The following is an 18,341-nucleotide window of genomic DNA, read 5'->3' as shown; positions in this document are numbered from 1 at the left end:
GGACATGGTCTGAATATGTACGAAATGGACGTCGTTACATCCTCTCCAGCATTTATGCGGTCTGGCTGGGTCTATGAAGTGTAGTGTTGCAGGTGTTCGGTGCCACCGATCTAGGATTTTATATAAGGCTTCTATCTCCTTTGCACGTCTGGCACGGTTAATATTTCTGATGCAAATGTCTCCTCCTGGGTCCTCATCTGGTTCGACGCCTATTTCCCATTCCCAGACTATCTGGTAGGTGGCTTTGTTCTCTTTGTGGGACCTCAGCATGGTTTATATAAGTTTGTAATAGCATGAACCATTTCTCCCTAATTTCTTAAGCATTTCTCCATTGCCACGCCTTTATCAAGGTTCCATTTTAAATGCTGAAGTTCAAAGACCTTAAAAATTGTAAAGGGGTGTATAGTTACAGAAGAATGTTTTTATGTTTATTTTTTAAATGAATTCGTTTCAGTTCTGCAAACCTAGCAAAGAGGAGGTGTTCCACTATTTTAGTGATGTCTCAAATCCTGGATCAAGAACCTTTTTCTTATCGAAGCTATAAATAATGTTCGTGTTTTTTTATTGTCTAGATGTAATATTAGGAAAAACACAAGTCCGAAGTGTAGAAAGCAGGCCAGCATTCAACAGCTTCATGTATTGTGAGGATGGTGATGCGCTAAAGCCCCCAGTTACTCTTGTCCCCTCTGTCCCGGTCCCTCCTGAGCGCTGACCAGGGGTATTTACTGCCCAATGGAAGCTCTGAGTGCTACGGATAGTGCTTTCTGCTCTTACCTGAACTGGATGGAGTCTTGTCTTGGTACTTCCAATCCCTTCCACTGTGGTAATGGCCATGCCATCGAGGGAACATATCGGGATCAGGCAAGCCACAGCAGAATAGTGCCTTTGAAAGGAGAAAGAGAATTCAAAAGGAGATTCGGCAACATGCAAGAGTTTGCCAGCCAGACAAGGGTTGCATCCTGCGCTGTGTGTCATATCAAGCGTTGCTTTCCTGCGTTGCTGCACTTTTTAGGTCTCGCCTGAGCCAATGTGCTTGCGCATTGCTCTGGCGAGACTTATGAAGGGGCTCCAAAAAATGCTCCCAGAAGGCTTTGGAATGCGGATCATAGCAAGTGAATGTGTGCCAGGCGCGCGCTCACCATTTGGCAGCCTTCGACCACACTGAGAACAGCAAAGCGCTTTCATGGCTATCACTCCCCTGTCCCTCCCACTTCCTCCTGCGCGCGCACCATTTGGTTGTCATGCACCACACCTCCTGCTCCCCCTCTCACATCAATGCTAATAATAATAATAAAAACATTTATTAAGCGCCTGAATACACTAAGGACAGTGCGTCTCCGCGCTAAGATGCATTCCCACACGACACCACACAAAGATCAAACCATGAGAAGGAGCAAGGAAAGAGGCGGAGGAACCCGGAAATTAATACTAATCTTCCGGAAACAGATAGGTCTTCAATTTCTACCATGAAAATCCGTGATTTGTGCGGGGTATCGAAAACTGCATACTGCCCAGCTCCTCGCTTGTTTTTTCACTTTAAGCAAGGCGCACGGCCAATGCTTGTTGCAGTGTTGTAAAGCGCTCACATTCGCGCTATATGAGACCATCGTAACATTAATTTATCTTTATTCAAGCACAGGGACCTTACATACAATCCCACTCAGTGCCACATAATTACACGCCGCATAATTACACAGCACTCAATGCAACAAACACTCCAAATACCACTCAGTGCCACATAGTTATATGCAACATAATTACACTGCACTCAATGCAACATACACTCCAAATACCACTCAGAGCCACATAATTACGCATCACTCAATTCAACATACACACCAAAGCCCACTCAGTGCCACATAATTAAACGCCACATAATTACACTGCACTCAATGCAACGTACACTCCAAATACCACTCAGAGCCACATAATTACACTCCACATAATTACACTGCACTCAATGCAACAAACACTCCAAATACCACTCATTGCCACATATTTACACGCCACATAATTACACTGCACTCAATGCAATATACACTCCAAATACCACTCAGTGCCACATAATTACACACCACATAATTACATTGCACTCAATGCAACATACACTCCAAACAATACCACTCTGTGCCACATAATTACACGCCACACAATTACACTCTACTGAATACAACATACACTCCTCATAATACCACTGAGTGTCACATAATTACACGCGGCATAATTACACTGCACTCAATGCAACATACACTCAAAATACCACTCAGTGCCACATAATTACACGCCACATAATTACACTGCACTCAATACAACATACACTCCAAATAATACCACTAAGTGCCACATAATTACACGCCACACAATTACACTCTACTGAATACAACATACACTCCCCATAATACCACTCAGTGCCACATAATTACATGCAACATAATTACACTCTACTCAATGCAACATAAATACACTCCACATAATACCACACAGTGCCACATAATTATATGCTACATAATTACACTGCACTCAATGCAACATATACAACATAACCTCTGCATAATACCACTCAGTGACACAAAATTAAATGCAACATAATTACACTGCACTCAATGCAACATACACTCCAAATACCACTCAGTGCCAGATAATTACACACCACATAATTACACTATACTGAATACAACACACTCCACACAATACCACTCAGTGCCACATAATTATATGCTACATAATTACAATGCACTCAATGCAATATACACTCCAAACAATACCACTCAGTTCCATATAATTATATGCTACATAATTACACTGCACTCAATGCAACATACACTCCAAATACAACTCAGTGCCCCATAATTACACGCCACAAAATTACACTCTACTGAATACAACATACACTCCATATTACAACTCAGTGCCACATAATTACATGCCACATAATTACACTCTTCTCAATGCAACGTAAATACACTCCACATAATACCACTCAGTGCCATATAATTACACATGTCATACTTACACTCTACTCAATGCAACATAAATACACTTTATCTATCTGCCTATCTATCTATCTATCTATCTATCTATCTATCTATCTATCTATCTATCTATCTATCTATCTATCTATCTATCTATCTATCGCCCTCACTCTATCTGTCTATCTATCACACTCCCTCGATCTATCGCCATCACTCTATCTATCGATCGCCCTCACTCTATCTGTCTATCTATCGCCCTCACTCTATCTATCGCCCTCACTCTATCTATCGCCCTCCCTCTATCGCCCTCACTCTATCTATCGCACTCACTCTATCTATCTATAGCATCACAACAGCATCACTCAGCACCACCACAGCATCACTCAGGGGCACCACAACATCACTATGCGCTACCACAGCATCACTGAACGCCACCGCATCACTCGTCGCCACTACAACATCACTCAGCACCAACACAACATCAATCTGTGCAACCATTCAACAACAACTGGTTAAAATATGTTCTCTCAATGTTTCAAGCTTTATTACAAATGTCACAAAAAGATGTTAATATTTCACTTCTGTTCTTGGATTTTCGTCACAATAAAATACAATGAACATAATCTTCACAAAAGTTATTTACAAAAGCTATTTCCATTATAAATTACAATAACTTTTATTTAAGTATTAATTATTAAAAAAATTAAAAGCAATTTTTTTTGTAATATGAATACATCTAAGTCACGTAAATACAGCACATATTGCATTACAAATGCTAAAGGTGTCACATTTGCGAAAGTTAAAACTATTGGCATTCTAAATGAAAAAGCTAATAACGTCGCTATTTTCAAAACCAACACATAAATAAAAAAATTATCATTTACAGTAAAATAGCTCAAACTTTCCTAATGCGAGACCTTTTGCATTGCAAATGCTTGTTTTGCTTTGCAGGGAGGCAGAAGTGCTGCATCCGGCCGTGTCCCTTGAAAGTCTCTCAATCCTATGGCATGACCGTTTTCCGGGGTATTCCTGACTGTGATGCCATAGAGTGCAGGACCAGCCTCGCTTCCACAATAGGTGGATGACACAGAGACCATGGGCTAAGGGGCTGGCATCAAAGCTCCTGGTGGGGCCTAAATCACATGCGTGTGTTGTGATTCCTGTAACTGTACATAAGCCCATGTTTGTTCACACTGGGGCGTGGCTCTTCTTTGTCAAGTATGCGGCAACTAAAGGTAAAGGTAAAGGTAAAGCTGTTGGGTTTCCAATTTTAAAATCTAAATTCTTAGGAAAAGACGGCAAATCAGAAACACATAAAATCAAACATGACTTAAAGCAAAATGTAGTTCTACTGCCTTCCTACAGTAGAACACAAGACATTAAAACAATGCAAATCAGTGATAATCACAAAAGAAAGCCAGCAACCAAGATAACACTAAATACCTCTAATACCTACAGAACAGACACAAGCACTACCAAGCAAAACACACAAGACTTGCATATGTAAGCAACTAAAGGTAATCACACAATAGTCATGCATGCCACGGCGAAATTACAGCAAATCCCACCTATGGAAAAAATTGTTATGTAGTCTAAATACCCTGAAATTGGCCTGGGAACAGACTATGTGCAGTTTCAACATAACAAATTCCCACACAGAACAACTAGTACACGAAAGCCAAAATACAAACACCCAGCACAATAAGACGCCTACATTCTCTTTCCCTCTCTTCGTCTCTGTAACTCTTTCACGCACAAAGCAGATATCTAGAGCTCAGTGCAATGGCCACTCTCCCCTGCAGCCATTCTACAGATCTTTCCTACCTGCAGCAGCACCACAAAAGTAACCAGATGCTCAGGACCTAACAATCTTGCAGTCTATTTGTGGTTCCTCCTTCACAGCAGATCCACTAACCTATCTATTCACAATTACACTCCAACAATCTTTAAAGTCTCACAGTCTACCCAGCTGTAGCCACATCACACCTGTATGTAAGGGCTCAGGATCTAGCTGCTCTGCAGTCGACCTACATGTCTGTCTCCAGCCACAGTACTATAATCTGTAATTTCTTAGGGTATGTTTACTCTGAGGCCACTCATTGAGTACGCCTACCTGCTGACGCACCGCAACAATCAGTAAAGCCTTAGGGTATATGTATGCGGCAACCGCCCTACAAGTTTACATATCAGCAGGAGCAGCACAACTATCATGGCTTAGGGCTGACTACCCTACACCTGCTTGTGGGCAGTGGGCATCTTTGGTTTGTGTCAGAATCATTAGCAAAAATGTGAACTGACTGAAATATCATGTCCTAAATAAAGTTTACGAAGATATTGCCCTACTTTCGATTCACTCCACCATGCGGAGTTGCAGGCTGAAGGGCGGCAAGTGGTCTTGCTTTACTTCCAGCACAGCATAGCAGTAAATGGCTCACTTACGAACACTAACTACTTCCTCTGTACACGTTATGTGCCCTACTACGAGCGGCTGATGGTCAAATTGAATAACACAGCTAGAATCATTCTTGAGTCATATTCAACAAAAAACGAAGGTACTTCCAGGCATCACTTCCCAGAACTAAACTGAGATTTAACATGCATTGCGATTCAAGCTCTGAATATATGTATATGTATAAAGTATATGTAGTGCTTTCTCTTCGAATGTCAGGTTTGTCTGTTTGTCCAATACAGTAATACCCATACATTTTGCATACACTACAAAACAAATGCTTTCGACACTTATGCGTCTAAAATGTATACATATAACTCGCAGAAATAATGGATGGAATGCAGGCAGCCCAAGTCGGAAACAACCAGCAGAGATGGTCTCTTTACTTATGACTTAGGTTGTCTAAAGTTCATGCATTAAATTGGAAAATTGCCAGGTATATGTAGAAACGTAAGATACTGTACATCCAAAAAATAGTCGCTCAATTCTGTGGCAAGCCAATGCAGCTCTTTGTGACACGGCCCCAAAGGCACTCTACCAGCCTTCAGAAAGGAAAGATTGCGGTAAACCTTGAGAGGATTCTAAGCCACGCTTTGCAGCTTACTGCAGATTTCGCAGTGGTGAATACCTAACTGGGCTAGTTTACAGATAGAAACTTTTGACCTGCTGGTTAATTAAGGATCTCTGCAAGAAACACATTAAAACTGAAGCATCTCATACTGAAACGGAAACCGATGCATATGGCATTCCCCATAATAGAAGATAACAATGGGGGAGGTAGAGTATAGACACAACCATGTCCAACGTCAAGTATCAAAAGTGATCAATAAACACTGGAGGATACTGAACTGTGGCCAATTGGATTTCGAAAAACCAATGTATGCACACCGCAGGGGCAGAAACATCAAGGACATACTGGTACATACAAGACCTCGTCAAAATCTAACTGGCAGACAGACCACCATTGGAGTCCAAGGACATTTCCCCTGTGGAGACTGCAGTAGTTGCCACCTGACTCATAAAAGCAAGGTCATAAATTTCCAGAATGGTACATCATGGGAACAACGACAATTTTCTAACTGTAACACAAAAAATTTTGTCTACATGATAACATGCCCAGGTGGCCTAGAGTACATAGGCATGACCTCCCGACCTGCACAAGTGAGAATAGGAGAACATAAAAGCAACATACGCTGCAAAAAAACAACCACAAAGATGGCTTCTCACTTCTTAGAACAACAACATTGTGTCAATGATCTGCATTGGACCGTAATCGAACGTATGCAATCAGAAACTGGCCTCTTTCAAAAAGAACAACGATGGGTTTTTCGTTTGGGCACCCACATTGAAGGCCTAAAAGATGATATCCCATGGGGCCATTTGTCCGGGTGAATCCTAAAATCTAGAAGGATCTGCAACTTATGGCTGTGACTGTATTTAGATAAACAAGGGTTCTTATCGATCTGTAACCGTAAGGGTTGTGCCTGTGGAATCTCTCCCTTTTTTTAACAAACCTATGTTCAAATACTCACTGTTCCATCCCATACGCTGTCCCAAGTGCCGCATCACAGTAATATACCTTTAGCACTTAGTATGGGAGTAGTGTCACAAAACAAAGCGCACATCTCATAGACTACACCATCTACCCATGCGCCCAGAAGTAGCGACTGACGTCAGTGTCTATGATAGACACGCATGCGCCTCTTTGGCTCAACAGTCACTACCGGATTTAACATGCTCAGAACGACACATGGTACTCTGTAAACAGGCCCATGATTATGATAGGCACTGAGGCGGATGTTCCTTATTTGGTCTGTACACCACATCAGTCAATCAACGAATCAATGAGTACCTCGAGGTCCTTATATACCAAAGCCCTGAACGCTAAGCATTACCAGCGGAGCAGCGTAGGGTGGGAGAAGGAGGCCGACTCAGGCGGATTTTGTGAGTATTTAACAGACAATCCTTTAGAGACCTACCTGGCACGAACCCAGACAGTGAGTAAAAATACTGAAACCAACTCTTTACCCACACAGATTAAGAATCCACCTACCTACCCTGGCGTTCTGGATATACTCATGAGGCAGGACACAACAGTCCCTATAAGTATGATTTTCGGAACTATTACAAACTAGCAGTGTGTCATATATGTTATGTGTTATGTGTGTCTTTTCTTTTTACAGGTTTATTTAACCGTTTGGGGCTCCAGGTGACTGCACCTGTCTGAGCCAATCCCTTGTGGAAACCAAACTGACTTGTCTTTTCTTTTTCTTTTTTGGACATGCAACTGCATGATCCCAAAAAACCGCGGTAGGCACATAGTAGCCCTTTTTTCACTGTAAATAAATTCACTTTTTTCTAATTTAAGAGAAATACATTTTTTCTTAAAAACACGTGAGTAGGGTTGGGAAGTTGTGCCCCCGTTCTGAAGAAGGAACACCGAGTTCCGAAACATGTCGACGCACACCAGAGGTAGTGTCCATAATAAAGACAACTGACCTCACTTTGCACTTCTTTTTAATAGCACCAGCTAGGGGTCTCGAATAAAGTTTTTTCACAGAACCCACTAGCCAGGTACTTTTTAATCCTCACCACACCGTTCACTCACATTCTCCAATACCCCAACACTTGCACCTAACACACACCACACATAGTCAACCTCTACAGTGCTCCCGCGTAGTCGCTGGTCGTAGCACGCCGCATCCCCCTAGCGGGATGCGAAGACCCCAATGATGAAGCATGACACCAAGGGGCCTGTTGGTGTGTGAGGGGTATTTTTCACAACACTGAGTGTCCCCCATCCCTGGGGTGTGCACTCTGAGTAGGATTCTTCTTGTTTAATTACCATTCCCCATAATAGGGCACACTGTCCCAGACTGGAACAATGAGCACTACAGCTAATACCCCCCGCAATCTCCCCTTTAATATTGTTCAAATGACCCTTTGAAGAAGTGTGATAAAAAGCACCTGCCCTTGAATGAAACATGTCTAACTACCTCACAATGTTATCTCCTCTCCTTCTGAACCATCAGTTCAGCACAGGTTTCTCATTCCCTCAATCTTCTAGTTCAGAAGATTTTCAGGTGGGTGGAAACAGACCATCTAGCTATCAATGCCATTTACATCGAAGCACATTGGATACTCAGGTGGTCTCCCTCAGCAGGATTTGTCCTTGCTCTCAGGAGTTAGGATTCTGATCTGAGTCCTGAGATTTTTCAGGGGAAATACAAGAGGTGAGGTGGGGGATAGCCCTAGCGGACCTTTTTGCAACTCTCTCCTTTTTCCTATCCAGGTTTCGGGATCACAGACCGGTGAGCATAGACGCATTATCCAGCCCATGGCCAGGGGGATTCCTGTATGACTTTTCTCCATGTCTTTTAATATTGAAGCTTCTAGCCATAGTTTGGCAGTAAATTATGGAGATGGTCGTAGCGGTTCCATTTTGGACAAGGAAACAATGGTTTCAATTTCTGAGGCTTCTTCAAACAGAACCAGAGTGGATCCTTTCCTGGTCCCTATCTCCTCCGTCCTTTCCCCCTCTCCCTCCAGACAGTCTAGCCCGGTTAAGACTTTCGGTTTGGAGGCTGAGAGGGAGGAGTTCTTGAGAAGGGTCTTTTTTAGCTCTGATTCTTCTTCTGTGCAAGCTTCTAGGAGAACTTCTACTAAACTGAGCCTACTCCCTTCATTGGGCTTCCTTTGATCCCTGCTTTAGGGACACGGGTTTCTCTCCAGTTAATACTCCCACCCTCCAAGATTCTTGACTTTTTGCAAGAGGGTTCTGAGAAGGGTTTAGCGCTGTTCGTGTTACTCTTACAGTGGCCTGCTATGAGAGCATTCAAATCCCCTTGGGAAGACTTCTCATTTGAAGAACCCTTAGTTTCGAGACTTTTTAGGGGGTTTAGTGGAGGGTGGAAATGGGAGGCCCTGTGAGTGGGCAGCACCTCACTAATAAAATATTTCAATTGACCCATGACAAGTCAGAAAAGGAAGAAGAAATGAAAGCATTTCTCCTTCCTTGTGCCTAGTTTGTTGCGTAGTTTAAAAGGGTGCAGTTTTCTCATTCTAAACCCAATGTACTGTATTTAGTAGATTCTGTTTAGTGTGAGAAACCTTGGGTGGTGGCATGGAAACGCCCATGCACCACCCTTGGTACGGCCCCATGGCGCAAAGTAGTGCAAAGCAGTGCTATGCGCTGTTTCACTTTACTTTTACGGTCTTACTAGTGCTAAACAAGTTTAGAACTAGAAAGTAAATTAGGAAAAAAACTATGCACCGTTTTGCATCACTTTTTTGCCGCAAACATGGCACAAAATCTTAGTAAATCCCGCCAAAGTGTTTTGTCCCCTCTATCATGTGTCTTGCTCTGATGAAGGAATGTTTGCTTGGGCACTCCACATGAAGTAAGTAAAGGGACAAGGTAGAAGAGGAGGAGGTAATGCTCAGATTACTTACCGGTAAAAAAAGATTACCAGTAAGTAATCCAAGCATTACACGTTACCTCAACACTCTGAACATTTTAATCATTCAAACCATTGGCCAGAGATTACACATGAATCTCTCAAACAAGCATGTCAAACACTGAATTAAATTACCAGTATTAAATACCCTGCAACATAGATCTCTGTTGCAGGTGCTTTAACCCCTCAGCAGGGCCGGACTGGGAACCAAAACCGACCCTGGCAAAGTGCTCTGCCGCCCCCACCGGGGGTCAGGGGTGCCGCCGAGCTCTTTGTCGGGCCGGTTTTCAGGCGATTTTGTTACAGGATTGATTTTGCAGCTATGCAGCAAAAGAGGCGCTGTAATAAAATCGGCCCCCAGGGGCCCAAAACCGGCCCCCACCAGTGCGGCGCACCAGGGGATTGCCTGGTGCCCGCTATGGCCAGTCCGGCCCTGACCCTCAGCTTTCTTTAAGTGCAGCCTATGGGGCATATGTACGAGGAGGTGCCGGAGTGAGGCATTAGCCATCATAGCTTAACGCCTCACTCCGCCACTTCAGAAATGCAAGGCTGCACCATATTTATAAGGATAAGGTGCAGCTTTGCGTTTCCCCCTGCGCTGGCGCTACACTTAGTAGTGGAGAGCCAATGCAGGTACCCTTGCTCTGTAGTGCAAGGGTCTCTATGTGCAGGGAAAAGATTGTTTATGTACAGGAATGTCCTCCTTCCTGTACATAAACAATCTTTAAATGCTATTTTGTCACTTCTATGTGTGCTGCACACATGGATGTCACAAAATGAATTTTTTTAAAAAGGTTGTTTATGTACAGGAAGGGCTACCTACCAGTACATAAACAATTCAAGGCATTTAGCTTTTTCCATGCAAAAAGAAAAAACGAAAAGAAATAATGCATTGCTCCACGTTTCGCCAACGTAAGACCCGGTTGTACCTGGTCTTAACTTTGGTGCTGCGTCCTATTTGCGCTGCCCTTGTAAATAGGGGACAGCATCAAAATCAATGGGTGCTGCAGTGGAACGCCCACCACAACACCCACTGCCCACCCCTTTCACGCTTAGCATAGCGTGAAAGGAGGCCTAATTTACAAGGTAGCGTTAGGCCACGAAAAGTGGCTTAACTCTGCCTTGTAAATAAGGCAAAGCCCCTATCGCCACCAGGCGTGCAACACCCATTGGGCTCACGGGGCTTCAGCCCTCCCCCCGTCGTGTGTGTCAGCCCGGGCTGACACAGCTTTGCGGGCTGGCGTCCATCTAATTGCAGCCGAACCCGAGTATTTAACAGGTCTCTAAAAGACCATTTACTTGTAAATTAGGCGTTTGTTGTGTTTTCACCCCTTCTTTCAGTCACTCTGTCTATGGTTGGAAGAATTAGCCCCCCACGAAATATTTTTCAGCCTCCCAACGAAATTTGGCTCTAGTGGCCCACCTGATCGCCACCACAACGTCATAAAAAGTGACGTTGTGGTGGCGATGGGGGCTTGTACATATGCCCTTATTTGTGTCCAAAATATAAAACAGAATAGCGGAACTATCGATCTTTTCCCACTTTGCCCATTTGTTTTGCGTTAGAGATTCCCACGCAGGCTGTCACTGAACAGCTCACCCTCACAACTCCATCCTGTTTCGGTGCCGACTCCATACCCTAATGTGTAGGTTCGAGGGGTATTTTCTTCTATTTCCAGACTGACTACAAATCAACAGTACTATAATAATACGACTGTTGGTGCTTGTACTCAGCACCTCAAAACCACAAAAATACACTATTTGATTGCACACCGACCCTATTCAAAATCACCGGAGCCTGGAAAGCGCTACCGAACCCCCGCTGTTTGTTGAACAACATAACAGAGAATACCTCGACCTCGATGTTCATTTTTGCAGGTGTAACACCGCCGTTCAGTACCGCCTTGCACGAACTGATCCGCAGTTCGAGACCACGCAGGACCCACAAAAAAGCGCCCCTGCCCTCCAGTGGCCGCACCGTGCTTTGCACCGGGTTTCAGTGGTTCGTTCCATTGTCCCTCTGTTTCACACGCTCCTCAGAGTTCACAGGACGAGCACTTCCAATGCCAGGGTGATGTCACCGCAGTGAACGGGCTCCATCCAACTCAACCTCTTCGGTCTTCCTCTCTCAGCGGACACAAGCGAACTTTGGCAACGCCAGGTCTCTATGACATCACACGGCCGGGATCTCCAAGGAGACTAACGGGTCATCATCATACACGAGACACAGCTGGATGCATCAACAGCGCAGCGCATTAACGTGTCTGGAGTGGACACTATACAGTGTGTAGAGGGCCGGTATTATAGAAAGTTCCCCAGGGTCACAACTTCAGTTTGTGCCGCATTCTTCCACTCCAGGGCCAATTTGGTATTATAGAAGGTGCCTGCGGCTTGTGTGGCACCCTCAAACACATTGATCTCGGCAGTGCAAAATTTGCCCAGCCACAAAAGGGTGTTCCCTCATTTGTGTGGGTACCTGGCCACATGGAAATATGGGAACTCTTTGCTGTGTCACCCCTGCTGTATTGGACGCAGAGGCAAAGGAGCTTCTGGCATGCACACTGTTTTGCACAATATAGTGGTGGCACACAGTGCGCCTCTGAGGACACCCCTGGTTTGAGTTTATAGTTGAGTCCCCAGGGCACCTACCAGACCCCCACCCCCTACCCCGCAGATGGGTGGAGTCACCCACCTGCAGGGGGATCTCGGTCCCCTTTTAAAGTCAGGCCAGGTTACCATCTGCAGTGAAAGGCAGGCTGCTGGCATCATATAGCCAGTAAACCATTCAGAAATGTACTCTCAGAGAGCAGGTGCAAGTTTGCTTCTGCACTCTAAACAGCGCTGTTAGACCTGTCAGCCTGAGGGTAGTCTTTTCCCAAACTGTTTGCCTTAGTGCTCCATTTTTACTGATCTCGTTTTTGTTGGCCTTAGGCTCTCTGCACTTTACCACTGCTAACCAGTGCTAAAGTGCATGTGCTTTCGCCTTTAAACATGGTGAAATTATCTTAAACACAATAGGGACATTTAATTTACTTGTAAGTCATAGTAAAGTGATACTGCATGTACCCAAGTCCTGTAAATTAAATGCTACTAGTGGGCCAAAATGATTCAGAAAAGGGGGTGGTGATGAACAGAGTGTCTGAATTAAGCAAACCACTCTTACCCAGTCCAAAGATCAGGGCTTGATCCATCACCGTTTTTTAGCTCACTGCACCATCCCAGCTCAGAACCTGTCTACATGCAAATTAGTCTGTTCCTGTCCCAGTGCATGATGGGAACAGGGCAAACCAAACTACCAAGCCAATTCTTATACTGGGAAGGAAACAAGCTACCGGGGACCGGTTTCTGGCATTTCAGCCGTCGTCGGCCCGGCTTGCTTGAATCCTGATGGTGCAATGAGCAAGGGACTCACATCTGAGTATACCCTTCCACGCTTATGGTGGACAAAATGATTCAGAAAAGGGGGTGGTGATGAACACCACTGATTGTGCCACCCAATTATGCAGCCCTTTTAAACATGGCTCAGGCCTGTCATCGCAACCTATGTGCTCAGTTTTCGATTTGGCAAAATAAACTTTTTGCCAGGTCTAACCCTTCCTTTTTATTACATATAAGTCACCCCTAGGGTAGGCCCTACACAACCCGGAGGGCAGGGTGCAGTGAATTTAAAAAGTGGGACCTGTACTTTTAACTTTTACATGTCATGGTAGTGAAAATCTCTTACATTCGTTTTCCAGTACTGCAAGGCCTACAGCTCTTGTAAGATAACATGGAGTTAACTTATTACATTTAATAAGCGATAACCTTCAACTGGGAATAGATAGGAATAGTAAGTTTTGTGTCTACTAAAGATTTGTACTTTAAAACCATCTCCAATGGTAAAGTCATATTTTAACCCCTTCGATGCTTGTGACAAGGTCAACTCGTCATGGGTGTTACCTGCGCTGTGCGTTTGACGAGGTGACCTTGTCACATAACAAGGGATTTTTAAAATTGCAGCACAGCACGGGAGTTGCTGTAGCAATGATGCGGTTAAGCCACAATTCTAAAAATGTCACTTTTGGAAAGTTAATACATAGATAGCGAGTGCACTCCTTCCCTTAGTTGATATTTAGTTTTTGCTTGAACTGGCAAGTTAATGTGTGCAAAACATCTCTGAGAATCGCCCCATCACAGTCTATCGGAAGATACTGCCAAAGGGTACTGCGGTTTGCTTACCCTGCTGCTGCACTGCGTGAATGAGAGAAATGCTCCGAAGTTAACCCAATCTTACAAATTAATCAAATTAATCCATAGTACACCAGACGGTTTGGGCATCAATCTTAATCATACCCTTCCACATTTGTAGAATCAATCTGGAGACAGCACGGTTGAGCAGAATACTTTATTCTCGCATTTACAGATGCCATCTGTAGCCCATCCAGGCTTTTACACGTGCGTTCAACCATATTTGATAACAGGACTCTTTGTGTAACCCATTACATTTCAAACCTACTGGTTCTTCATCAGGGGTTGCTGAGGAAAAAGTAGAAACGTCGGATTAGCCAAAAACACTACCACATAATCCCCAATTCTACTATCATCTCTAAAGAACCAATTCAAGTTTACCCTCCCGAAACCACCCCACATAAATAACGTGCTCTTCAGTAAAAAGTAAAGAGAACGCTCTCAAAATCCCTTATTTTTCCTCTTAAATGTATTCCAGCCACTCGAGATAAACTGTGCCCATTTACCTTCAAAATACCGCATCCAACATTCAGCCCTGCTTGTGCTTCCCTTCATGTTCTCATTCACGCAGTGCAGCATCAGGGTAAGCAAACCGCAGTACCCTTTGGCAGTAACTTTTGGAAAGTTGGCATTTTCTGGACCCAACCATTTGATGCCGGCACCCTGTATCCTGGGTCACATGTCTAGATCTAGATGGCAGTTGGTCTTTGGGTATTTCTCCGAGACAGTGAGACAAAGGGTAATAATAGCTGGCAGGACGGTCAATCTCTGACTTGATGGGGAAGAAGAGCCGTCACCTACTGCACATGCACATCACACGAGGTTCTGCCCAGCACACTCCCAAAGGGTTTTGACACTAGCCTTTTGTGACCCCAGACAGGGTGGGGCCAGGGCAGAGAGACAGGAAATTCCAAATACTTCTGATGGAAGGACCTTCCAGAACCTTCTCCTTCTTCAAAGTAGGCACCATGTATAAAAAGTGAACCTACAGACCCAACTCTTCAGTACTCTTCTGGACTTGTTGATACTCCTGAAGAAGGACTGCTGTGCTGCTTTGCTGCAAGACAGACTACCGCTCTGCAGCCCTATTACTCTGTAGCCCTGCTTGCTGAGAAGGAAGACTAGTCCTGCACCCTTCATCCAAGGCTGATATGTATCTAAGGGTCGGCTGACTAACCGCCTGTTGTGATTTGCAGGTACATAAAAAGCTCCAGAGGCTCACTGCAACTGCCCAGCTGACCTGCTGCCTGGACCAGCAACTAGGCTAGCAACTGGACCTGCCTGAGCCCTACTGGCCTCTGCTCAAGTGAGTTCCTGACCCCCATGAGGTGCCCCTCAGGTCCTGGACCCTTGGTGTGATATCAGTTGAGCTCCTCTCAATTGAAAAGGAGAAATCCTGAAGTTTTGGACATTTTGTGTCCATGAATGAAACTGTTCGCGGCAAGATTTTCCTACCTATGCCACCGGCCAACCTGAAGCTCTGCTGAACCCAAATCTTCATGCCACAGCGATTGTCAGCGACTCCTGGCAATGCTATATCTGTACTTCTGGATAAATCATTGACTGCTTGCAGTGACCACCAACGGAAAGCTCAAGCAACAACCACCCGCGATGACCAACAGTGACAACTGTCTGCGATGTCCAGTCTTCTCTTTGCGCTACAATGACGACCAACTGTGACACTCTCCCTGCTCATCGCGATCACCTCCATCTCAAACGACACTCTTCGTGTTGGACTTTTAAAGGTAACTCCTCCAGTGAGCCTAACCAGGTCCCTGTACATCTAAGTTGGCCTGAACTTGTGACTTTCATTCGATCTCGCATGGCCAGATAACCGCGAGTGGTGCTTTGTGCTTTTAGGTGCTATACTTACTGGAAATCTTTTAAATTGCATATATCTGGTTCTACTGATTGCATTTTTGTCTTTATGGTCTCAAATAATTGATAACATTTTACTCTATTTTCCTAAATTGTTTTTCTTTTTTTTTACTGTGTTGTGTTTTCACATTACAGTTTGTCGTGCTGCATAAATATTATACACATTGCATCTAAGTTAATCTTGAATGCTTGTGCCAAGCTACCGGATGGTTAACCAGCGGCGGGTGCTCCATTTCGGCACAGCAAAAGTGAAAAGAAAATGGAAATAAAGTAGCTTTATTCCCATTTTATTTTTTGCTCTGCGATCCGCCAGAGCTAAGTCATGCTGGTGTATTGTGAGGTGGCGCCATTGCTTCAGTGCAGACTGGGAGAAGGGAGGATGGTTGCCTGGCTACACCAGTTTAAACTGCACATCCCTTTAGCTGGCTGTCTTGCGACGGCCAGCCTGATATGTGCAGTATAAACTTCTTCAACCCAAGTGCATTAGGCAGCCAGGTGGATAGACAGCACAAGCCCTTAGTGCCAGTATGAGCGTTGAGCCAGCCCGCTCCAGCCAATCCTGGCGCTGCTTTCATTCAAGTTAACAAAATAAGAGCAGCATTGGGATTAGTTAGGGGAGTTGGCTCTGGGGATATCAGCCGGGTCATGCTGGTGCCACAAGTTTGAAATCAAGGGTTGACACTGTGGGCCGGTGTGTCAATGCACCGCGTGGAGGAACCGCACCCGATCGAAGATAGATAGGCCTGACCTCCTTGAGCCAGAGAATGACTTGGTGATCTGCAGGTAAGGCTTTTTATGTTGTTGCCAGCCTTGGAACGTGTTACAGGGGAGACTTGTGAGTTTTAAAACATCTGGGAGTGTTTGGAAGTATTGTGTGTGCTGAAAGAGAGCCTGACTCAATACCAGTCTGGGTGTTTCTGTCCAGCCTGTTTGCTCACCCCACCACTTTGAAATGTCACCAGCCACCACTGTGGTTAAGCACAGGCGTATCTGGGGTTTGCTTGTCATTTTCCCCTGACAGAAATTGTGGCTCCTGCTTGAGTAGGGTTTCAACCAGTCATCCAATTTCCAACAAGAGCATTCACCATAATAGGGCACAGTGTCTTGGATTCATGGGACCATGCACACTATGCGCAATATCGTCCCTGCAATTTCACCTTTAACTTTGTTTAATTGACCCGGTGAGTAAGAATGAGAGAAAACACATGATATCACAATGTGAAGTAGGAAACATGTCTAACCACCTTTCAGCATGTCAACATATAACAAAAGGCAACTTGGTATAAGACATTGCAAAAAGTGATTACACAGTAGTCCAAGAGAGTAATGACAGCCTTTCTATGTGAATCAGTGGGTTCAAGAAATCAGTACCCTGATTAAGAAAAGATCACTGGAATAATTTGGAAACAAAGTTAGAAAGCTGCATACCACCACACATTTCTTATAGGAGGAAGTGGTGCAAAAACAGAATTCAGATCAATGTTGGAACTCAAAAGGGCAGATACATGTATAAAACTGAAGTCAACATTTTGATAAAACACCAATGTTTCCTCCGCTGCTGCAAGTAAACTAGATAAATGTGCATGACAGACTTACAGAAACATACTTTGTGTTACCATTACTGAGGAACAGAACGTATTTGACTGCCGTAACCTGAACAACTGCCTCATAAAAAAAACTCTCAATCAAAGACTCTGCATTCATGGCCACTTTTCTACAAACACTGAGACTACAGGGAAACTACTTCAAGTCCACATCCATGTATAGTCAATATTGGAAGTACCAGTCAACACATGGGCCACAAACGTAGCTGCTTTGGAGGATTGACTGTATTCTACATATCAGAAATGTTCCCTTCTCCAGATAATTTATCCATCAGAGAAGCAGGGTGCACTGTTCTAGGCTCAGTGGTTTGAAGGATATTAATTCTTCCACACGTAAGACGGCAAGTAATGAGGAACAGGGAGAAAAACTCTGATTTTGTGGTGCCATGGAACAAACTTGTTGGAAAGGGCACCATTTTAGAGACAGCTACCCCCCTTCCTCCCCACCCCACATGATGTTAATCATCCATGCTGGGCTGAGGCGACAACTGACTGATCAAGGATAATGGTCTGGTGATGAGGAACATTTTTAGCACATAAATATGCCTGAGCACAGAGCTGTCCATCTGACACTGAAGTATTTTCCTTCGTCATTCAGAGATCACACAGATTGACACTTACAACACTACCACCATTCAATAGCACATCAAAAAAAGAGGGAGGGAGTCCTGGGTTCTACCTCGAGGCTCAGTCAAGTAAGTTGCCACTAAGTCATTGCAAGAGACATACAGACAGTGCCTTTGTGTACAAATCC

The 18,341-nt window shown here is 44.3% G+C and overlaps 1 protein-coding gene across 1 annotated transcript in view; it reads right to left on the bottom strand.

The window, feature by feature from the left end:
* Nucleotides 1-18,341, bottom strand: part of LOC147730418 (aldehyde oxidase 1-like) — a gene marked incomplete at its 5' end in the record, with an annotated part of 524,934 nt that overhangs the window by 416,998 nt on the left and 89,595 nt on the right. The window contains one exon of the mRNA XM_086954065.1: nucleotides 775-883. Within this exon, the coding sequence (XP_086810191.1) occupies nucleotides 775-883 (109 nt within the window). The remainder of the gene's footprint in view (nucleotides 1-774; nucleotides 884-18,341) is intronic.

Source organism: Lissotriton vulgaris, chromosome 2_1 (assembly GCF_964263255.1).
Source record: "Lissotriton vulgaris chromosome 2_1, aLisVul1.2, whole genome shotgun sequence".
Classification (NCBI taxonomy): Eukaryota; Metazoa; Chordata; class Amphibia; order Caudata; family Salamandridae; genus Lissotriton; species Lissotriton vulgaris.
This window is presented reverse-complemented; position numbering and strand designations above follow the sequence as displayed.